This window comes from Trachemys scripta, chromosome 9 (genome assembly GCF_013100865.1).
Source record: "Trachemys scripta elegans isolate TJP31775 chromosome 9, CAS_Tse_1.0, whole genome shotgun sequence".
Taxonomy (NCBI): Eukaryota; Metazoa; Chordata; order Testudines; family Emydidae; genus Trachemys; species Trachemys scripta.
Window position 1 is genome coordinate 54352209 of NC_048306.1, and position 22320 is coordinate 54374528.

At 44.1% G+C, this 22320-nt stretch overlaps 1 protein-coding gene across 1 annotated transcript in view; it reads right to left on the reverse strand.

Moving 5' to 3' along the window:
• VPS8 (VPS8 subunit of CORVET complex) overlaps window positions 1-22320 on the reverse strand; it is a 264970-nt gene that overhangs the window by 121159 nt on the left and 121491 nt on the right. Inside the window, exons 27-31 of the mRNA XM_034781874.1 lie at window positions 17909-18028; window positions 16868-16939; window positions 5620-5739; window positions 4251-4307; window positions 2839-2921 (exon numbers count right to left, since the gene is read on the reverse strand). Coding sequence (XP_034637765.1) covers window positions 2839-2921; window positions 4251-4307; window positions 5620-5739; window positions 16868-16939; window positions 17909-18028 — 452 coding nt within the window. The remainder of the gene's footprint in view (window positions 1-2838; window positions 2922-4250; window positions 4308-5619; window positions 5740-16867; window positions 16940-17908; window positions 18029-22320) is intronic.

Below are 22320 nucleotides of genomic sequence, written 5' to 3' on the forward strand. Positions count from 1 at the left end.
TCATCCATGACTTCTAGGAATAACATGATGCAATTCATATCATGTATGATGCAATACCAGCTTCAGATTGCATCATTCATTGTTTTGCCTAAAAAGCAAGTACAGTCCAAACCCAGTCATAGATTTATTCATAGATCCAGTCAAAGATGTATTTTAGTCATTTCTGGTTTAAATTCCCTTTATAACTCACTTATCCTCCGCCATTCCCAAGTCAAGGGTCGTATATACTGATCCAATAGCATATCTTGAAAACTAGAGCCAATCAACAATTTTAAGCATCATTTTCGTTCTCAGTGACCCAGAATTAGTAAAGTTTGACTACATTTATTTCAGATGCATTTTGGCTGTAGAGCAGTGTCTCCAATCATTTGTGATGGAACTGAATAGTTATCTTGGGCTGTTGGTTAGAAACCAAGACAGAAAGAACTAAGGATGCAGGGAAAACAGCTATATTACAGGGATGATCAGCTGTATTCTGTTTCTGCTCTGCTACTTCAGACTGGTTTGACACCCCTCAAGTAAACTAATTACTTGATAGCAATCTGAGTTTTTCCCCCCTCAAAAAGTTTCTTATTGGTCAGAGAATAAAGAATTCTTTCAGGACTGTCTTCTGCCATTTTTCCACAGATAGATTTTAAGTCCAGAAGAGACTACGTATTATGAACATTTAGTCTGACCTCCATCCTAGTCAGAGACTCTCACCCAATAATTCCTGCATCAAGTACAGAACCTTCTAGCTGAGCTAGTGCAGATCTTTTAGGAAGAGAAGTCCAATTTTGATTAAAAACTGTAAGTAATGGAGAATCCACCTCATCATTCCTGGGTAAGTTGTTCCAATGGTTAAGTACTAACACTGTTGAGAGCCCCAGGTTTTTCACAAATCAGACCACAAAACAAAAACACAACATAAAACAAAATACAATGAAAAACTCTTAGCACAGCAGTGGCTCCTGCCCCATGGGCTGGGCCTCAGCTTCCCACTCCAGGCGCTGCAACCTGCTGCACAGGGTCACAATACTACTCATGTTTGGACTGGCTGCCCCTCCATCATCATGACAGAGGGGCAGCCATTCCAAACCTGAGCAGCACAGCAACCCTGTGCATCAGGTCGCAATGTCTGCTGCGGGAAGCCAGGTCTACCTCTGCAGGATGAGTACTAGGCAGGCTCACTCAGCAAACTCCTGCCTGGGGACAGGACCCAGCACCCCCATGTGGACAAAATGGATAAAATTGAACACAAAATTCCTGAAAAAATAAAATGAAAAAACTATAAAAAACAACAAAATGTCACAGGGTTCTAAGAATTTGCATCATATTTCTAGTCTGAATTTGTGTAGCTTCAGCTTAAAAACTATTTTTCACCAAAAGCGCTCCCAAACAATGACATACCTGTTTACAGAGCTGAAAAATGTAATTTTGGGAAACCAGCTCTATAAACAACAACATAGATCCCAAGAATGAGTGGAGCCTGTCAGTATTCTCCAACTCTCATTCATTCCCTCCCCATTTGGCTCGTGATAAGCTCCACCGAATGAGGCACTGCCATGCTTCAGTTGGTCCTTCCCGTCACAAGACTATGGTCCAACCTTCGTCCCGCCTGCCTCCCTACAACATGAAAGTCTTAGTGTAGGATAAATGGGCAACCCTGTTATGGGTAGCAAAGGAGCGTGCTGGTTTTTATTTCCAAAATACGGCCAACTCTAGGCTAAACATGTTGCCTGAGGAATGCATGGTGGAGTGTGGCATATGAAGTGCTGCTACTGTTGGCCAGCTTTCATATCTAACAATGAGTTTTGTTTCCAAAGCCAGGAAGAAATTACATAAAAACAGTGTCCAAACTGAAGCAAGCATGGTCTGTGTGCCAGGCTTCAAACCTGCTGATGGACTCCAACCAATATGCCTTCACAGCGGGCTATGATAGAGGAACTGCACTGGTACAGCTTCCTGACTGATCTCTTCCAGGCAAGGGAAGATGATCAGGAATCCATGTTAATTCCCAGAGCTATCAACTGTTTCACAATGCTACTAACCACATGGTGTCGCTGATGCATTTTGCGGGCCTTATCAGGGACTGACAACATTGCTTGAGTGACCTGTTCTGGGTGCTACTGAAAGGCATAACTGAGCACTTGCTTGTCTTCATTAGACTCATGCCACCCAACTTTATATTCCAGTGCTTCTGTCCTTCCTAGTATGGGAGAAAAGAGCTCACCATGTCTGAAGTTGTGGCTTGGATGGCTATTTGTTGGCTGAACCCAAGCAAGACTGAGAATACTTTCAGGAGGCGTAAAGTTGCCAAAGGAGATGGCGGAAATTCTCAGCACCTCTGAAAGATGGGTTTATGTCTGCTGTTTGATTTTAGGGTTGGCAACCCAAGGACTGATCCGAATCTCCGGATACTTCTAAATGCCTTTAGGATGTGGACCCCCCACTCCTCCGTAGTCACCCATCATTACATGATAGTCATTACAGTATGCCCTACAGAGACCAGGTGAAACTTGACTATTTTACTTTCCATGATAGAATTAAATTAAAAGCTAGTCAAGTTTCACATGATTTTGGGTTCCATTCTGGAAGGTTCACACAGCTCTGCAAACAGTACTACTAAGAACGTTAAATACAAACGGATTGCGAGAGTTTAGATACGAACTGACAATAAGGAAATAAAAGCGAATATGTTTGGAGGAAAGTAATCCAAGAACAGCTGCAGAACAGCAGTGAGATACTTGGAATGACTACATAACTTCAGTGATGATTAGAATGGCTGAGAGGGCTACAGGAGGACTTTTAAAAACCAGGTATTATACACTGTAAAAACAACAACAACAAAAAGCTTACAATTCAGCTTTTTCTGCCATAGGGATGAGACGATTCTCTTCAAACTGTACTATCCCTCCAGCTTGCAGTAGTTCTAAAAGGACCTGAAGAGATATTGAATAATTATTATTTGTTTTGTGGTAGTATCTACGGCCTTGGATCAAACAAAGACTGTACCTGTCTGAAAGAGCTCACAACCTAAGAAACTGAATATTACTATTGGATTTTAAGTATCGGGGGTAGCCATGTTAGTCTGTATCTACAAAAACAACAAGGAGTCTGGTGGCACCTTAAAGACTAACAGATTTATTTGGGCATAAGCTTTCGTGAGTAAAAACCTCACTTCTTCGGATGCATAGAGTGAAAGCTACAGATGCAGGCATTATATACTGACGCTAGTTTACAGGTGTATTTAATTTTGGTTCTCCATCAATCTGAAGGTCACATTTCCCTAGGATTTTCCTGATGGTGCTATTGCTATCAAACACAAAACAAGTGCAGGAAAATGAGTGACCCTCTCTGCCAGTGATACCCTAGCAACAGGGAACAGGAGTTGCGTAGGAAATTCAATGACAGAGAAAACCAAGTAGCCTAGATTTTCCCAATTAATTAACTTAACGCCAGAGAAGGCGATAAGACATGACCCACCAGGGGAGAGGGAGAACTTGCTGCAAGGATGATAAAAGAAAATAATGCAGAGGCTACAAGTTAAAACTAATTATTAAACAAAACCAACTGAACTTAGGCCATGTCTAAGTGAGACAGCTGCACTGATTTAACTTCAACTGGCTTTTAAATATTTGCATATTTTGTCCTGGTTTTAAATGGGAACATTTTCATTTTCTATTCCAACTCCATCTCTCCCATAGCATCCGTTATTCTTCTACAGAGATAGGCAGGCTATACATGTCAGGAAAAAGACAACATTTAGGTACATGTAAGGCCTAGTGAGACTGAGGCATAAATAGGAATTGAAGTAAAACACTTGAGCCCAGATATCACAGTGGTAGTAGTGTGGAGGGAATGCACTGTCCCAGTTAAACCTAGACAAATGCCATGTTAACTCCATGTGTGTCACACTTTCTGCAGGAGTCTAGATTACAAGAGTCCTGATGGCCCTGATTCATTTGGGGACAGGGGGAAAGTTTTCTCTCTCTCTTTAGGGGGCTGTTTCAGATCCCCAGGAGATGGGATCTATAGTACCCATCTCCAGGTCCTGTTCTGCCACTGCTCCTGGCTTTGCCCTGCTACTGTCCTCCCTTCCCACCCCCCAGTGAAAGTTTCCATTTTGGTACATTAGCTCCAATACAGCCTGTGGTCACTCTGTCTTCTGACCAGGTTAATCCTCCTCTAGAGATTGGTAATTCCTAGCACTTCTTTTTTGATCCGTTTGTCTCTTACACATAATGAAATACACCTCTAAAGATTGCTACCTGCTGTCTCTCTGAGTGTCGGGAATCGTCATCAGGGCTGCACAGAAATTCAAGGACCTGGTCAAGGAGAAAGATGACTATTTTCATTATATATTAAAAAAACAACTAGGAGTCCTTGTGGCACCTTAGAGACTAACAAATTTATTTGGGCATAAGTTTTTGTGGGCTAAAACCCACTTCATCAGATGCATGGAGTAAAAAATACAGTAAGCAGTATATATATATACATATATATACATATATATACATATACACACACACACACACACACACACACACACACAAAAAAAGCTGGGAGTTGCCTTACCAAGTGGGGGGGTCAGTACTAACAAGGCCAATTCAGTTAAGGTGGAAGTGGCCTATTTTCAACAGTTGACAAGAAGGGGTGAACATCAAGAGAGGGAAAATTACTTTTGTAGTGCTAACAAGGTCAATGCAATCAAGGTGGACGTCGGCCATTTCCAACAGTTGACAAGAAGGTGTATCAGCAGAGGGAAAGTTACTTTTTGTAGTGACCCATCCACTTTCAGATGTTTCTGCAGTCTTACTCTAAGGCTCTGAGGTCTTTCATGAAATACACTATTATGCATTGGTGTTGCCCCACCAAATCAGGCTATAGACTTGCCTGCTCTAGGGTTTGTATGAATTGGTATAGCAACACCAATGCAGCTCCATTGGTGCAAACCCAAAGTAAGGTACAGCTTATCCTGGTTTCAGACTGTACAGAAACATGCTGTACATTAAACTATTCCTTATACAAACCCATATACATTATACTTAGTTGATACATTCTTAAATCAGGTAATCTGTTGGGCCCTTTATTCTGGCATCCCACAGTTAGTGGCCTGCCTTTACTGTTCTCAGAAAGAGGGTTGCAGCCAGTGCCAAAAGATTAAACATTTTGGTTCTCTCCTTCCCAACACCTGCACTTTCCCCAAACACACAAAATCTACAGGAAACAGATGGAAGTCTGTCTTTCCATGGGAAGGAAAGACTCCAGGGTCTGAGGAAAAATAAAAGATAAACAGACACTATAACATTGTTACTGCACACGGTCTTCACCTCAGGAGACATGTGGAGGGGACAGAAACAGAGGTTTCCCCCATATCTCACACAATTACATAAATCACAGCAGGCTGAGATAAGAACAAGTATTTAAAACTTTAGCACTTTTGTGCTGCCTTCTCCATATTGTTTCTGAAATCACAACCACTGAGCCCCCAGCCAGTATCCCATCCACTATGTGGCAGGTAACAGATCTTCAGTACAGCCTGAACCTACAGTGCAATTTGCAATTTATTTGTGGAACCTGCATGTCAGAAACCTCCATATTTAGCTGAGGTGCCCTCAGTGACAATGGAACATTTACCTGGTCAAAAAGCGTCCTGTTTACAAACAGTGTATTGTTGGGCTTAGCCAGCTGCCGGGCAAGAAAGGTAAAAAGACAGCCAACTTGTGATGGGGTGAAATCAGAATTTTCCACCATAACCTTGTGAGCAGAGAAAAAACAAACATGATTTATCCATTATGCAATCATCTTTGAAACACACAAAACAAGACGCGACAGCATGACACACTAGAAGTAACACTAGCTGCACCAGAGTGAACTGTGAGGTGTGTGGACAGCAGCACAGCATCTTACAGGCTTTCAAAGTTGTGGCAACACAACTCTGCTTAGTGATCAAGCCTGCTACTTCCTTACATGCCCATTCAACATAATGTACTTCTGTCTTGGAGATAGGATGACTGTTAGTGAATGAAACTGTTTGGTATTCTTTCCTGCATGGTTTTTAAAAGTAGCTTTGGCTCCCATTTCAGATTAGGTCAGATGTCCCGATGACCCAGTTAAAAAGCAAGTGATAGCAGCATAAGAGAAAGCTAGAAAAAAGGCACAAGGGCCTGGAACAGAGGGAGTACGGGGGAAGCCAGGTGGGGCTGCACTTACATGTAGCTGCTTGGGTATCTATCTGTGGCTGGGTAAGGGGATTCTTGAATTAACAGGGAAGGCATACTCAGACATGGTTACCTGAAGAGATGAAATGGATGACAGCCTACACTCACTACTATGGTAGAGGCACCTGACTGAAGGGAGACGGGGTTGTGCTCGTGCTTCAGAGGTTGTGAATTTGCACACATGCTCTGGTATTTTAAGGACTCTGAATGAAGGGGAGTCTGAACAAGCGTGGCTGCCTGGAGCCCTGGAATAAAAAGGGGATATTTGTGCCTAGACTTCACTGTCTGGGGCGGGGACTCCTACAGGAGAATCTGTGGCTATGTTCTGGAAAATGAGTTACTGAATGAACAGGAGGGTCTCATTGCCTGTGTATGTGTACAATGGGGTGCTGATCCCAAGCGAGAATGCCTGTGAAGCAGCTGCATTAAGAGGAGCATGTTTTTAGCCATGCTCAGTATCTAAGGAGCCCCCCAGGCCAAAGATATCCAACTTGAGTACCTAGAGCCTTTAAACTGCAGTCCTTCTGTTTAAGGAGACTTAAGGAGAAAAAAAAAATCATTTGATTATGAATTGAGAGACCTATTCTGGGGTGCAATCCAGACCAGTGAGGGGTTGTCTCGCTATCTGCCCGGTAATCCTGGGTGCCTCACAATGCTTTGCGGTTGTAGCTCCCAACCTGGGCTGCTCACAACCAGCTTACCAGCATGCAGGTCACATCCTGAATATGTCTGCATGCATGGCTGCAACCCTGGTCCAGCAGCTGTGATCCCAGCAGCCTGCCAATAACATATCTCACACACTGACTTCCACCAGCCTTGGTTACAACCAGCGAGATGACCCCAACACACTCCAGTCCTGAATTTCCCCCAAATTGTGTGCCCTCAAGTGCCCATCCCTCTCCTGGACAGGTTCTTTGCTCCTGTAAACAGACAAAACCCACATCACAGCTTATTAATTTAACGGGGGTAAACAAACTCTTCTCTTTAAGAACAGCACTGAGTTAGTTTATAGTAATATAAAACAAATTTGTTAGCATCACTTAACCTATTGTCCTATTGGTAAGTAAAAGGGAGAAAATTAGACAGGGTTACAAGGAAGTTAAAATGAAACCTGCATCTAAAAGTTTAGAACTTAATCTAGCAAAATACAGGCTTCGCTCAAGACAATCTTTGTGCAATAGTGTGTAGGGTGTGAACATCGGGGTGTTTAGTGTCACAGAGTTTCCTGAGCTGTGCTATATGATTGTTAAACTGAGGTGTTTGAATCAGCCTCACCAATACAGGAGGAAGGAGGCGTTGCCTCCCTAACTGCCTCCCACTTCTTTCTAGCAGCCCCCGAGCAGCTCCGGTGAGCCAGGAGCATTCTGCACATCTGTTTTGCCTTCCTTGTTGCAGCTGCTCAACAACTCCCATACTGTCTGTTTGCTGAATCAGAGGAGGGGGAAGCAACACTAATTGCTCCATTGCCAGCTTCTGTGCTTAAATTTGGGAGCCCCAAAGAGAGCACTTAGCATAGGATGGCTCCCCACCCTACGCAGCCACCAAGGGCAGCCCAGCAAAAGGGGAAGAGGAGAAGCTGAGAAACAACAACAAGCCTAAGGGCTAACATATGCCAGTTGGCAATGGTCCTCAAGGGACCATATGCCAGCCAAGGACAGCCAGAGGGCAGCACACAGCATCCCCTGCCCCATCATACCTATGCACAGGAGGGAAGCATGGGCGCTATGCCAGCTCCGTGCTTACTGGGGATAAGGGGACTTGTTCCCTGTGTGTCACCTGAACAACACTAATGGAACAGAACAAGGAAGAGAACATGTGTCAAAGTAATGGTTGCGGCCTCCTGACCTTGATGAAATGTATTTGGCTTTCAGGCTGAACACCACTGCCCTATATTAAAGGAAGCGTTGCCTGGGCATGTTTGATTGTTTGGGGGAGCTCTGAATGACAAAAAGGAGCCTATGCCTACTCACAACTCTCTCTGGCCCCGAAAGATAACAGCAAGCCACCCTGATGCTCCTGAATGGGGATTCTTGCCCCTGCTTGGGTAGGAAGGCAAAGATGAATAAAGGGGCGGTGGGGGGGGGTGACTATGCCTATGCTTCAGTGTCTGGACTCAACTGTGCTCAAGCTTTGGTGCCTGGGAGAAAACACTGGATGAAGCAGGAGAGCCTATCTTACTGCTAAAATGAGTGAAGAACCCAGGATAAAGGATGAGTCCATAAAGGTCATCTTAACCAGTGTAAGGTAGATAAGGGCCAGTAACGATGTTAATCATGGAACAGCACCGAGTTATGTTTCAAGGATAAATCAATATCATCTCACTTTTCCTTATGTTTCATTATCTATAAAAGGATTTGTGGAGGTTACTGTATGAAATAAAATGTTACCTAATAACTAAAATATTTCTCTAGTCAAATAAACTAGATCACTAAAAGGAGCTTTCCTCTTTCACAAATTCACAAGGAATCTGTGCTAGTTGTTTCTCAAGCTGAGGACTCATTATATAAAGCATAAAAAAGCTTTTGTTTGCTGAACCTGAATTAACGTTTATGGTCCTAGTATTAATAAATACTTATCAGTATCACCTCCCCATCAGATTTTCCACTCCAATTCTGCCACCTACAGACAGGATGTGATCATGGTCTCTAAAAATGTTATCACTTATGCACTGGCAGCAGATACATTCACAAGAAAGAGGTCAATCAAAATCCAAACAACGAAAAACACATTTGCTATTGTCTGCCTGTCCACAGCTGGCAGCAACATTGTTCTGAACTCATCAATGAAGCACAGTAGTGACAGCTTGCAAGGCAGTGCAAACATTGGCCTGTGCCCACTAAAGCACAGAAGCAGCCCTCTGTAGTTAGCTGGAAGGGAGGATTTAAAGAAAGTTTTTACTCCCAGGCCTCCCACCATATCCTTTCAAAGAAGCTTGGGCAGAAATTCAGAATTTTGCTGAGGCACTAGAGCGGTTCAAAAAGGTTATTTTTTAAATATCAAGAGTGTACTTTTCTCATTGTCTTCATTCTCAAATAGATGAGCCTTTTTTGCTGTCACTAGAATACATACAAAATATGTGGAGGTGATAGCCATGTGCTAAAAACATTTATCACATACCTTTGGCTTCATTGTCTATCCACTCATTCATCTTCAGAGATTCTAATCTGCATCCCAACCCCCTGAGCAATCTCAAACAGCCAGCATTTACAACCCCCACAATAGCAGGTTCTGGATCATGTTTAGAGAGCTCACACTCTTAGGAGTAGGGGGGAGGGAGGGGAGGAGAAAGAGCTGGAGAAGGAATGGCCACCACATATGTTCTCTTGATTTTTTCTTTTGCTGATGTGTGATTCCATTAGGAAGATTTTTTTGGAGGGAACCATATAAATGATGCATAGGATTTATTACACTTCTCACCCCCTTTGGAAGCCAATGACAGTGGGGGAGTACTAAGGAACCTGCTCCCCGCGGGGTGGGGGAGGGGGAAGGGGAAGGGGGGGAAAGGAGAGGAGGGGAAAGAGGTACTTGGAATGCTGGTCCTGCTTGCTAAAAAGGTATGTCTTTTGAAAGTAGCTGTGATAACCAAGACCACCATCCCCTTTATCTGTACTTAGGAGAACATTTTCAATTCTCTAGTGAAATCTGGCAGTTCTTCAGACAGTTAAAACCTGCATGTGAAGAAATTTGCGACTTATCACCCAAAGATTCATGAAGAAGTCCGTTGATTCTTGATTGAGTCCTTGTGTCTGAGTTAGGGCAATAGGCAATTCCCTCACACTGCGGGAGGTCCCAGACACCCGTGTGTGCTGTGGGTTCTATATACTCAGTGCTGGACTAAGTTGCTTTTTGAATGGAAGAATGACAGAGTGCCAGGGTCACAGAGCTGGAACAGAATAAGTTGAACTTGCAAGTCTTGTAGTTGCTTGTTGAGGGGGCTCTGGCTATTCCTGTTCTGCCAGGCAAGCGAGGTGGCACTATAGGCTGCGCCACGTGCGAGGAAGGGATTCTCCCCCTGCATATTTTCTCTCAAATTCAATCAAGTTACAGGAAAGGAGATCTGTTGTTATATGAAGTATTCTGAGAGTCTCCTAAAGCTGTTGTTCTCCAGTAAGCCTAAGGAGCTTAACCCATACAGTCCTGTGGAGGCAGAGAAATCCAACATGACCCTGGAGGCAGGCCTGAGGCACCGTCACTATGACTGACCTTCAAAACTTTACCTCCCCTTGTCTCATGACACATGGCAAAGCCTTTTAGTGAAGATTAGTGGATGTGACTCAGGCTTGAGAGTCAACAGTTCTAATCCTTTCATTTCAATGAACCATTTGATTAGTGAAAGAACTAATTTAAGATCAAAGGATTTAAAAGCTGTGGAAACACTGGAACCTTTGGATATTGGCCACTATTCTCCTAATTTGCCTTTCCTTCTCTCCCTGGATGAGCAGCTATTTACCTTCTCACAATACCTGCCAACAGCACAAAAGCAGCTGCCATCCTGAGTGACTGGCACAGCAACAGCTAACATGCTGCCTAGCCACTTGCCTCACAGGGGTCTCTTTGTGACACTGTTCCTGCTCCATTGCATTTTCTTTTGCTCCAGTTCCAGTCCCTCCCACCCACTGTTCCTCTCCTCCCCAAACACGGACATGGCTCTAGCTCTCAAATTATTTACATGATTTATATGAAATGGCTCATCTCCTTCACTACTGTTTTTCACTAGCAAGGCAGATTTCCATCCAAAACATGTTAACGATGCTAATGTTTACAACAGCAGATGTACCCAGAGTACCTCAGTCAAATGGTGCCTCAGTTGAGGAACCACTGAAAAAAGGTTACACACCTGCAACTGGAGATTCTTAGAGATGTGTGGTCCTTATCTGTATTACCCATATGTCCAGAGCCTGAAAATTTGAAGATAGTGTCCGTTGGTCCACACCTGTGCCCTGGCTCACCTCATGCCTCCATCCAAGGGAATAAATGGGCAGAACAGACCGACTGCCTGTCCAATTCCTTCTCTACCGTGAATCAGATAAGATCCAAAACAGAGAGGGGGGAGGGATAGCTCAGTGGTTTGAGCACTGGCCTGCTAAACCCAGCGTTGTGAGTTCAGTCCTTGAGAGGGCCCTTTTAGGGATCTGGGGCAAAAATCTGTCCGAGGATTGGTCCTGCTTTGAGCAGGGGGTTATACTAAATGACCTCCTGAGGTCCCTTCCAACCCTGATATTCTATTAATCTATTCTATAAGAAAGGAAGGAGGGCGGAAAGTGGAATACAGACAGGGATCACACATCTCAAAGAACTTCCAGTTAAAGGTAAGTTACCTCCGCTGCTTCTTTGGGTGATGGTCCCTATTGTATTCCACTATGGGTGATTGACAAGCAGTACATAAGTAGGAGAGTACGAGGAGATAGATGGTAGGACTGAGCGGAGTACCGTCATCCCAAAGGCAGCATCAGCAGAAAATCCCTGCACCAGGGCAAAATGTCTTGCAAACGTGTGAATGGCGCTCCACATGGTTGCTTTACTGATGTCCAGGAAGCGTACCTCCTGAAGAGATGCCATAGCTGTCATCTGTGTTCTGGTTGAATGGAGCTCTTATGCTGTGAGGAGGAAGGTTCAATAGCTGATAGAGTAGAATGCAGCCAGAAATCCATTTGGAGATTCTCTGGGTGGAGAAGGCATGCCCTCTGAGTCTTTCTGCTATAGTCTAATTGGTTTTGTTCTGTGAAGGTAAAAGGCCAAGGCCCGCCGTGCATCAAGGGACCGGAGTCTTTGTTCCTCTGTGAAAGCGTGTGATTTAGGGAAGAGTATAAGTAAGTGAATCAATCGGCTAAAGTGAAATTCAGAAACTACTTTAGGGGTGAATTGGTGAGTAGATACAGAGAAACCTTATATAATATAGTGTACAGAGAACCTGCCATCATCACTCCAAGTTTGCCAACCCTTCTAGCTGAGGCGATGGCTACAAGAAAAGTGACCTTCATGTAAAGGAGAGACATGGAGCAAACAGGAGTCTTGTGAATACTGAAAAAACTAGGTAGTGGTCCCACTGGGGAGTAAGCATCTGAATAGATGGGAATGTTCTTACTAGGGCTTTTCCGGAAACTAGTGGTCAATGGATGTGCGAAGACCAAGTGGCCCCGGTAAGGTGGATGGTATGCACTGATTGCCACCAAGTGGACTCACAAGAAGCAGTTGGGCAAACCTGAGGTCTTCAAAGATAGGGTATAGACCAAGATGAGAGGAATAGCTATAGTTTCTGGGAAACTGCCTCTGATGTGTCCAAGAAAAGCGCTTCCATTTTACTAGAAAATATTTTCTAGTCGAGTCCTTTCTACTATCAGAGACAATGTCTCGTATAGCTGTGGAACATGAATGTTTTAAGGATGACCCCCATCCAAATACCAAGCCCTGGGGTGGAACAGACACAGATTGGGTGCCCGATCTGGCCATTTCACTAGGTCAGGAGCTCGGAAAACACTGGGAAGATGATTGGTGGTAAGGGTGACATGCATAGAAGGTTGAGAAACCAGAACTGTCTGGGCCAGTAAGGGATGAACAAGATGACTCATGCTCTATTATGCCAGATTTTGCATAGAACTCGAAGCAGGCGGGGTAGCAGGGGGAAGGCATAATTGAGCTGGTCTGACCAAGAAGAAGCAGAGCACCATCGTGGGCGTGGCAACCGACGGCTTCGGTGGAGCAATGTGGGGTGCATTTGCCATTTGCTTGAAAGACAAGCAGATCCCTAGTTAGGGTCTCCCGTAGAGTGAAAATATTGTGCAGTATCAAGTCATGGAGCTCCTGCTCGTTGTCGACTGTGCAATGCCTGTTGAGGGAGCCCGCAAGCACATTTTTTGCTTCCCCAGAAGCTAGACTGCTGATAGTATAGCAGCAATCAAATCACCCTAGTTCCACGAACTGACTGCTTCTGCACATGGGGAGGCAGATCTCACACTTCCCTGCTTACTGATGTAGGAGACAGTCGTAATGTTGTCTGACATTATAAGGACATGTTGAGTGTGGATGAACGGAAGCAAGGACTTGCATGCCTTCTGGACTTCTCGCAACTCCAGGATATTGATGTGCATCCTGGACTCTCGTGATGCTGAGGTACATTGTGCTGCACAGCTGTTCATGTGGGCTATCCACCTGAATATGGATGCATCTAATAATGGTCAGGTCCAGAGAGGGAAAGAGAAAGTGGATGCACATACCGGATGAGGATTTGTCAACCACAGCAGGGAAGACACTATGCTGGCCAGAACTGTTACCATGAGATTCATGGAATGGCGGTTTGGAGAGTATACTGATTGCAGCCATATTTGAAGGCAACAAAGGTGGAGTCTTGCAAACAGGGTGATGTAGGTGCATGAGGTCATATGACCTAGGAGAGAGAGACATGACTATCAGTACTCAAAAGTTGTTTGTGATGTGAACTATAATACGGTTCATGGCTTCATTAACGAAGAGAGCTATTCTATTGGGTCCGGATGCATGGAAGATATCTAAGAGTTTGTGCTGGGAGTTGTGGATCTCTTCAAGAGGAATCTGAAGCTCTCCAGAAACTCTGCAAAGGTGGTCTTGGAACTGTCGGAAGTCACGGGGGGGGAGGAGGGATTAAGGGGGAGGAGATGTAGAACTCACCGCTTCATTTGGGGATGAAGATGGCAGTCTTACTGGTTTCAGCTGAACCACCAAATCCGGAGCATGTTCCTCCTCCTCCCAGGGATCCAGAGGCAGATCTGAACTTTCCCTTAGAGAGGAGGCAAGGGGTGACTTCCTTGAAGATTGGGTCAACTCTGTAGGAGGGGTTTCTGGTCCCCATGCCCAATATAGCCAGTAGGAGAGATGAGATGAGAGATGTTAGATGAGGCTGAGGCTGATCCCAAACCAGTGCAGGTCTTTTGGGTGGTGGAGGACGCGTAGGGTAGGGAAAGAAAGTTTCATTGGGTGGTTTGGAATCTCCCAATGAGAAGGCTGATCCCAGGTCCCATGGCAGTACCTTTAGTGCCATTGGAGGGGAGATGTATTTCGCGTATGAGAGGAGTGATAAACACCTTCTAGCGGTCGATTCCCTCAGAGGTGATATTATCTCCCTGGAGATGGAGGGGCCCAATGGAGGAGAGGATTCTGAATCCAGGAAAGTGAAAGTGTCTTGTGGGGCAGCAACGAATTCAGATCTCCTTGGTGTGAGAAGGGTTCTATTTGTTCGACCCCCTGGAGCCAGCCAGGACAACAGTACCTGGAGCTGACAGCAATCTGACTTCATCGGTGCCAATGGATCCTGGGATTTGGGAGGTGTCAAGGATGACGGTACCGACGGAACATGGTACAGTACTGATGGAGCCCAATGCTTATGGGCTTTCTTGTCATGCCTCTGAGATTTAGAATGTTCCAAGTCCTCTAAGGCCTAACTGATAGACTTGCTCAGAGCTGAATCGGACTTCTTTGAAGTAGGTTTAGAGGAAGACTGTCTCATGCTTATGAGTGTGTCTCCTAACTTCCTGACAAGATTCCACCATTGGGTATATCCTGCACCAGAGTCAGACTTCACAGCAGGAGGCACACTCCTTGTTGAATCAGGCCAGCATACAGGGGGCGTTCCCAGGCCTGGGTCTGGCCTTCTCCATGAGGTATTTGTGGACACTAAGTTCCTGTCCTTCTTGGGTATGGCTGGGGAATGATCATCAGATACTGCACCTTGCTTCAATGGGGGCTTCCCCAAGGCAGTATAGGCAGTGCTGCTGGTCATCGCTGACCAAGAAGGATTGAAGGCAGGAAGTGCAGTTTGAAGCCTGGAGTCCTGGAACCTGAATGGAGGTGAGGGGTCTCTCCCAAGAAACTAATGTAAATATTAACAGATCTATAAAACTCTAATGAATAGTGCCATGAACAGATGCAAGTTGAAGGATAAAGGAAATATCAGGAAGTGTTTTGCTATGGACTCCAATGGGAAGGACCTCCAATTAATAATTCCTCAGTAACTTATCAGCTGAGGGGCTGGGAAGGATCAACTCATCTTTTGCCAACCCTTGAATCCACCCCAGCAAAGGGTTATTTAATCCTGATGCAGGACAAAAAGGACCTTAGTGTTTCACCTTGGAGGCACCTTTGAAATAATACAGTCTCTCTTGAAATTTCTAGAAGTATTCATGCTGACACTTCTGTGCCTCCTCATCTTGTAGTCTGAGGTAGATTTCTAAGTCATTCTTAAAATGGCTGCTCTCCTATTTTGATCCCAACAATACTGACGAAACATTAAGTCTTCAAGACCCAACTGAGGGAAATTTAGGTCAAATTTGTGGTGGCCCAGCCCTTACTACTTGTTTAAGAGACAGGGCTCAGGACAATGTCTGTATCAAGAAACATCAAGATAGAACAGGAATCCCAAATTAAGGACTCTGCTTGTGAAACTGAGTTAGAGACCAAGGGCTTGGGGAAGGGGATGTACTGCTGCTAGCTGCTAAGATGAACTGTGGAACTTAGCAAAAGACAGATGGGCACCTAGAGTCTGATTTGCTAATTTGGGGCTCAGTAGGGAAATGGAGAGGGTCCTTTCTCTGCTTCTCTTTTAAGGAGCCAGTTTGGGGGCTAAAAGGACACTCACATTTTGCAGTTACTGAAGAGTGTTGGACACGGCCTTCTTGCAGTGAGGTTGGAAATACAGACGGTGGCTGCGATTCAATGTATAAAGCAGCACTGATAAAACCACATCTAGAGTAGGTCCTGCTCAGAGCCCGGTGCTACCTCCTTCCCCTACTGACAGATGCTACAAGGGGCTTTCCTCCCAAACTATGGTACTTCTCCAAAAGCTGCCCCTGCTGTATGCTATTTTAGGCATTTACTACAACTATGTAGGTATTTAGAAAACTGAACAGTACCTAAGCCTAGAACTCTGGCTAGGGATATTTTTAAAAAGGGAAAAAAATAAATACTGTATTCATGCTTTTCCCTGTAACTCAGACTCGTGAGCTGAACTGAGCCTAAACTATGTTCTGACTGGATGGGAGTTTACTCCTGCTTCGAAATATTAAAACATAAAACTTGTCACTGAACTACCATTTTTGTTTTATTTGTGTGGCTTGCAAATTTTAGAATAAAATCTACATATTGTAAATTGTACACATGATTATATATTTATTCATAATAGCCCCAATTTCTTTATTTTAGATTCCATATGGTACTATTTAAGGAGTCTAATTTATCTGTAACAATGAGATCTTTGGGCAAGAGGCCCTATTATACAGAGTGTTGGGGGAAAGCTAGCTGGGTGCAGGGTTTTGAGAAGGAATAAAATCCCAGGAAACAACATTTTTTGGCCAAAACCCCAAATCTTTGCAGTGATATATAAAACAGTGCTTCTCCTCCAAGGGTCTCAGGTGCAAACACAAAAACTTCACAACACTCATGAGAAGCAAGTACCACAACAGGAACTACACACACTTTATTGATGGGAAAACTGTGCATCAGATGGGTCGAGTGATCTCCTGAAGGTTACACAATAAGGTAGTGACAGAACTGGAAAGGGAACTCATAAGACCTGATAATCAGTCCTCTGTTCTAACCCTAACTCTACAGTACACTGCCTTTTGAAGTGACTTTGTAAATAGTACTGTGTAAATGAAACTCAAAGGGTTAATTTTTTTTTTTTTATATGCACTAACCTTTAGCAGGATGTCCACAATTCTTTGTTGATACTCCACTGCTTGCTTGTCATTCTTAAAGTCTTCAAAAGTCTGCATTAAAGAGAATTTGTTCCGCAATATTCTTTGGCAACTTGGGAAGAAGCTTTTCAATGTTATTCCCATAAACAAAAGCAAGTATGAGCAAAAGGTTTTGTTAAAAGGGTGTCAAAGGTGCTTTCACACTCCTTGTAAGCATGTTACTTTATCACTATCTTTCAGGAGCCAAATGTCCCCTTGTTTTCTTTTGTTGGCCTACTTAAGTGACTCTAAGGCACTTGATACTTTGGTAATAGAACAGACAGCCTGATTAGATAAGACAAGTATAGTGGGAAGGGGAAGAAGTGAAGGCAAGAGAAAATATGGATAAAGAAAAATGTTAATATTAAAACATTCTCCTGTTGAGGTACAAGCCTGAGAGTTAGTTATTTTTATCCCACCTGCAATTTTAGCAATGGCTTGATAAGAGAATGGTTATCCCAGTGCACACACCAGAGTCATATTTTAAAGCCAGAAGGGACCATTACGGTCATCTAGTCCAACCTCCTTTACAATACAGGCCAGAGAATGTCACCAAGGATACATCTACTCAGAAATTAAACACCCGCAGCTGGCCTGGGTCAGCTGACTCAGACTCGTTGGGCTCAGGCTGCGGGGCTGTAAGACTGCTGTGTAGAATGTTTGGGCTCAGCCTGGAGCCTGAGCTCTGGGACCCCGGGAGTGGGAAGGGTCCTAGAACCCAGACTCCAGCCCAAGCCCAAACATCTACACAGTAATGTTTAGCCTCACAGCTGACCCAGCACAGCCCCAGTCAGCTGACCCAGCACTGCCCCGGCTGTGCTGCGGGTCTTTTATTCCAGTGTAGATGTACCCCAAATGGTTCCTGCATCAAGCCAATAACCTCTGGTATAGCTAGTGTACGTCTTTTAGAAAGACAACTTGAGATTGTGCAACAATGATAGATGAACAGAAGAGCTAGCTCCCCACCACCACCACCCTTTGCTGAACTTGAATAGCTCTTACCAGTGCAAGAACGTTAAGGAACTCTCTGGTATCAAAGTGCAGCAGCGTACGAACATACGGGTAGACTTCTTCATCTGCAGATGCTTCAGCTGAGTGGAGACGGATAAGAAATTCAAACACCTGCAACGAATATTTACACAAATGTTGAAAATTTCCCAGTATTACTCCCATTTTCTTCAGGTATTCAACCAGTGACAGAGTTCTAAACTCTTCTAAAACACAAAAATACAAGTTAATAGAACCATTTCTACTTGAGTGTTTTAAGTAGCGTAGGATGAATGTACAGCACAGTATTCTGGTATTGAGCTCCATACACCATTGTGAAAGTTTACCTTGCAGCATAAACTCAACAAGCAAGTAGTATCACTATACATAAAGCAGTTAGATTTAAAATATCACATGATTTCTTAAAAGCTCTTACAGAACTGACAATTACTTTACTGCGGCTCAGTTGCATAAGCAGAGATCCTCTCTGTATGCTCCCCTACTGATGAATTCAGGCCAGGAGCAAAAATAATTACAGCCAACATTTTCAGACCTGAGTATCTAACTTTAGGCACTTGAACCCATATTTAGACATCTAGATAAGTGGCATGGTGCAGATCCCCACTGAAGTCTATGGGAGCTGAAGGTGCTCAGCACCTCAAAGTTCAGGCCACTTATTCAGGTGCCTCAGAGCACCTATATATGAATTTTTTTTCTGAAACATTTTGAAGTTCAAAGTATCACCACATACAACATAATTTTGCCTAAAATCAATGGTGAACACTGATGTGGGTCCTAGGCCAGCCACAAAGCTACAAGTTACAAGCTGAAACACACAATGAACCTTATAGGAAAAAACAGTTCCACTTACATAGCAATTTACATCTTCAGAGAGATGTACAAACACTAACCTTCACAATCACCTGTCAATAGGTAAGCTGGTATTCTTCCCACTTTATAGATATGAAGTCTGGGTAACAGACAAGTGAAATGACCTGGCCTAGTTCACACAACAAATCTGCAGAAAAACCTGAGACACTTTCAGTCGTGTGCCTCTACACCCGGCCAATGAGCACAGTAAACTCAGCAAACTGCATTTTAATGTTAGAAAATATCTGATTTGGAAATTTCTGTCCTGGATCCCTTCATAGCAGTTGGAGGCAAGTCAGATCTTTAAGTGGACAAAACTATTCACATTTGCAGCAGAATCTTTCAACCAGAACAAATGTCTAATAAAAAAAACATACTCAGACACTGCCAAGGTGTCAGACTGTTGGACATGAAGGAGCCAAAATGGAGAAGTACCTAAGAATCGACTCTCCCGTTCACATCCAACAGCCCAAATACTGGGGAGTTCAAGGCAGTAACAGCCATTCCAAGCAGGGAGGGAGGAACAACAACTATGTACATTTAATTACAACTAGTGGTCTAAGACATGGAGAGTTTACAAAGATACTACTTCCTGCAGTATCCTACCAAATGTCAGGTTGACTGACATTGGGTGGCCATCTTAAGTCTGAAAGGTTGAGGGGTGAAGAGCAGATAGCTGCTCTATAAATCTCATAAGTTGCCTGAGTCCTTTCTGCTCAAGATACAGCTTGTGGAGGGTGTAGTGACTCCTTGAGGAAAGATCAGTTCCTCTACCTTATTAGTCAGAGATACGAGCCTGGATTCATCTTGCTACCTTCCCCAGTTGATAAAGGAAAATTGGGTATTATGGTTTCTACAGCTTTTGGCTTCACTTGGATTCTCATGGATTGTGTCAGACTCCTTAGGGTGTTTAACATTAGGGTGGAAAGACAGCAGAACTCTTTCTGGGAATGGAGTATTAACTTTCAGGCTCGAGGAAGGGTTAGCCACAGAACTCTTCCAGCTGAAATGTACATTTAATAGATCAGTAAAGGGAGCCCAGAGTTCAGAGTACCCTTCTGGTGCATGGACACTGCACCAAGTGGCTCACTGAGGGCTTTGACCTGAGCCTACATGACAGTGTTTGGCCTCCAAGAAGGAAATCTGCAGAGGCACAAGATTCACAAGTGAAGCAGATGTCTGAAGATGATGAGATACTCAGCTGGGGCTCATGCAAGAATGTACTATGAATTGCAGCAACATTTCTCAGGAAATGAGCTTCTAAACCCAAAGAAATCCCACTCTGAAGAAAAGGTTATGCCTTATTTTTCCCCGCTTTTTGTATAAATTTTCTTGTCAATCCAACAGTGGTACAACTTCAGCCAGTGAGTTATACAGTAGAACCTCAGTTTTGAACACCTCAGGAATGGAGGTTGTTCATAACTCTGAATAAAACATTACGGTTGTTCTTTCAAAAGGAACAACGGAACATAGACTTAATACAGTTTTGAAACCTTACTTAGCATAAGAAAAATGCTGCTTTCCCTTTTTTTAGTAGTTTACGTTTAACACAGTACTGTACTGTATTTGCCTTTTTTGGGGGGAGGGGGAGAGGAGAGGGGTCTTTGCTGTTGCCTGATTGTGTACTTCCGGTTCCAAATGAGGTGTGTGGTTGACTGGTCAGTTCATAATTCTGATGTTCGCAACTCTGAGGTTCTATTGTATATTCAGTAGGTGGACTCTTTCCTAGATTCAAGGTGATGTCCACAACCTTGGCTGAGTAGCCTAGAGTAATGATTGGTGTTTCTCAGATCCCAGGCTGCTAAATGAAGACCCAGATTGGGGTGAAATATCAGACCCTGAAATAGAAAGCCCTCTTGCACTAGAAGTATCCACAATGTATCAAGTTCCAAGAACCACAGTTATTGAGACCAATCAAGAGCTATCAGAAAAACTCTGGAAAGAGCATGGCTAGGGAACACTGACCCTCATTGCTGCTGTTCCTGGAGACTGAGGTACTGGCTGTACTGGACCATGCTACCAGAGGCGTTGCTGCTGTGCTAATATAGATGTTGAGCTAGGACACGGTACTCCTGAGGATTGTGGGGGAAGAGTGCCTGAGTCTGTCATGAATGGTATAGAGAAAAAATGTTATTTAGCGCTTCATATAACACAAGAACTAGGAGTCACCCAATGAAATTAATAGGCAGAAGGTTTAAAACAAACAAAAGGAAGTATTTCTTCACATTATGCACAGTCAGCCTGTGGAACTCATTGCCAGGGGATGTTGTGAAGGCCAAGAGTATAACTGGATTAAAAAAAGAATTATGTAAATTCACGGAGGATAGTCCATCAATGACTATTAGCCAATACGGTCAGAGACAACCCCATGTTCTGGGTGTTCCTAAGCCTCTGACTGCTAGAAGCTGGGACTGGACAAGTTAAGATCGATCACTCAAAAACGTCCAGTTCTGTTCATTCCTTTTCAAACCATTTGGCACCAGCCACTGTCAGAAGACAGGACACTGGTCTAGATGGAACACGGTTCTGACCCAGCAAGATCGTTCTTATGTAGTTTGTTGCCTGCCACAGCAACTGGGGCACACCTGGTTTGCACATCCACTGGGAGGTTGGTCCTGGCATCCTGAAACACTGTCAGTGATCTAGCCTTCCTTAACACACCAGAGCAGTTTGGCTCATTTTTGTAGCAATTCGGCTTGCTCCTACACCTGCTCCATGTTTTCTGCTCTGACAAATAGGTATGACAAGGGAAGCAGCAAGCACAGTCCCTCAGAAAATACAATGTGGTCACATACTCTAGATCCAAAATGATAAAATCTGAAGACAACAAATTGCAAAGTTAGTTACGGGAGTAAAACTGACCAGAAACGCAGAAAACAGTCCCTCTGCCCGGCTCAGCAAAGGTCTGGCCTGCCTCCAAGTGCTATGGAGAGAGGAGTAATGCAGTGTACAAATTGCTGGGTGACAAAGGGGAAAGAAACACTAGACTGGGCAAGGTCTTGAAGATACAGCATCTGGAGGGGATGCTAAAGGTGAAGGGAAAACCAGTGGAGGTACTGAAGGAGAAAGGTGCAGCAGTGGGATCACTAAACAGCAGAGTTTAAAAGGCAAATATGAGCATTGGGGGAACCAGGAAGAGGTAGCTGCAACAGTTAAGGCAAAAGAGGCCTTGGGTATGAGCCAAGATTTTAGCCACAGGGATACCGAGGAAGGGATGCTGAAGGTTGTACTGCCAAGACCTTTAATGTACTCATGTCTGTAGCTTTGTCTAAACGGGTGAAAAGCCCATAGAAGTCCTGAGTAGCTAGTGTGCACCAGCTAACTTCCCCTGCAGACAATCTTACCGAGCACTAGGAGTGCCTTTGCATTCATTAGCTTAATACATTTTGGAAGTGTACTAAGATAAACTGCCATAAATGCGCAGTAAGAGCCTCCACATGGAAAAAGCATCGGAGGGTCCTGTGGCACCTTTAAGACTAACAGAAGTATTGGAGCATCAGCTTTCGTGGGTGAATGCCCACTTCATCAGACGCCTGATGAAGTGGGCATTCACCCAC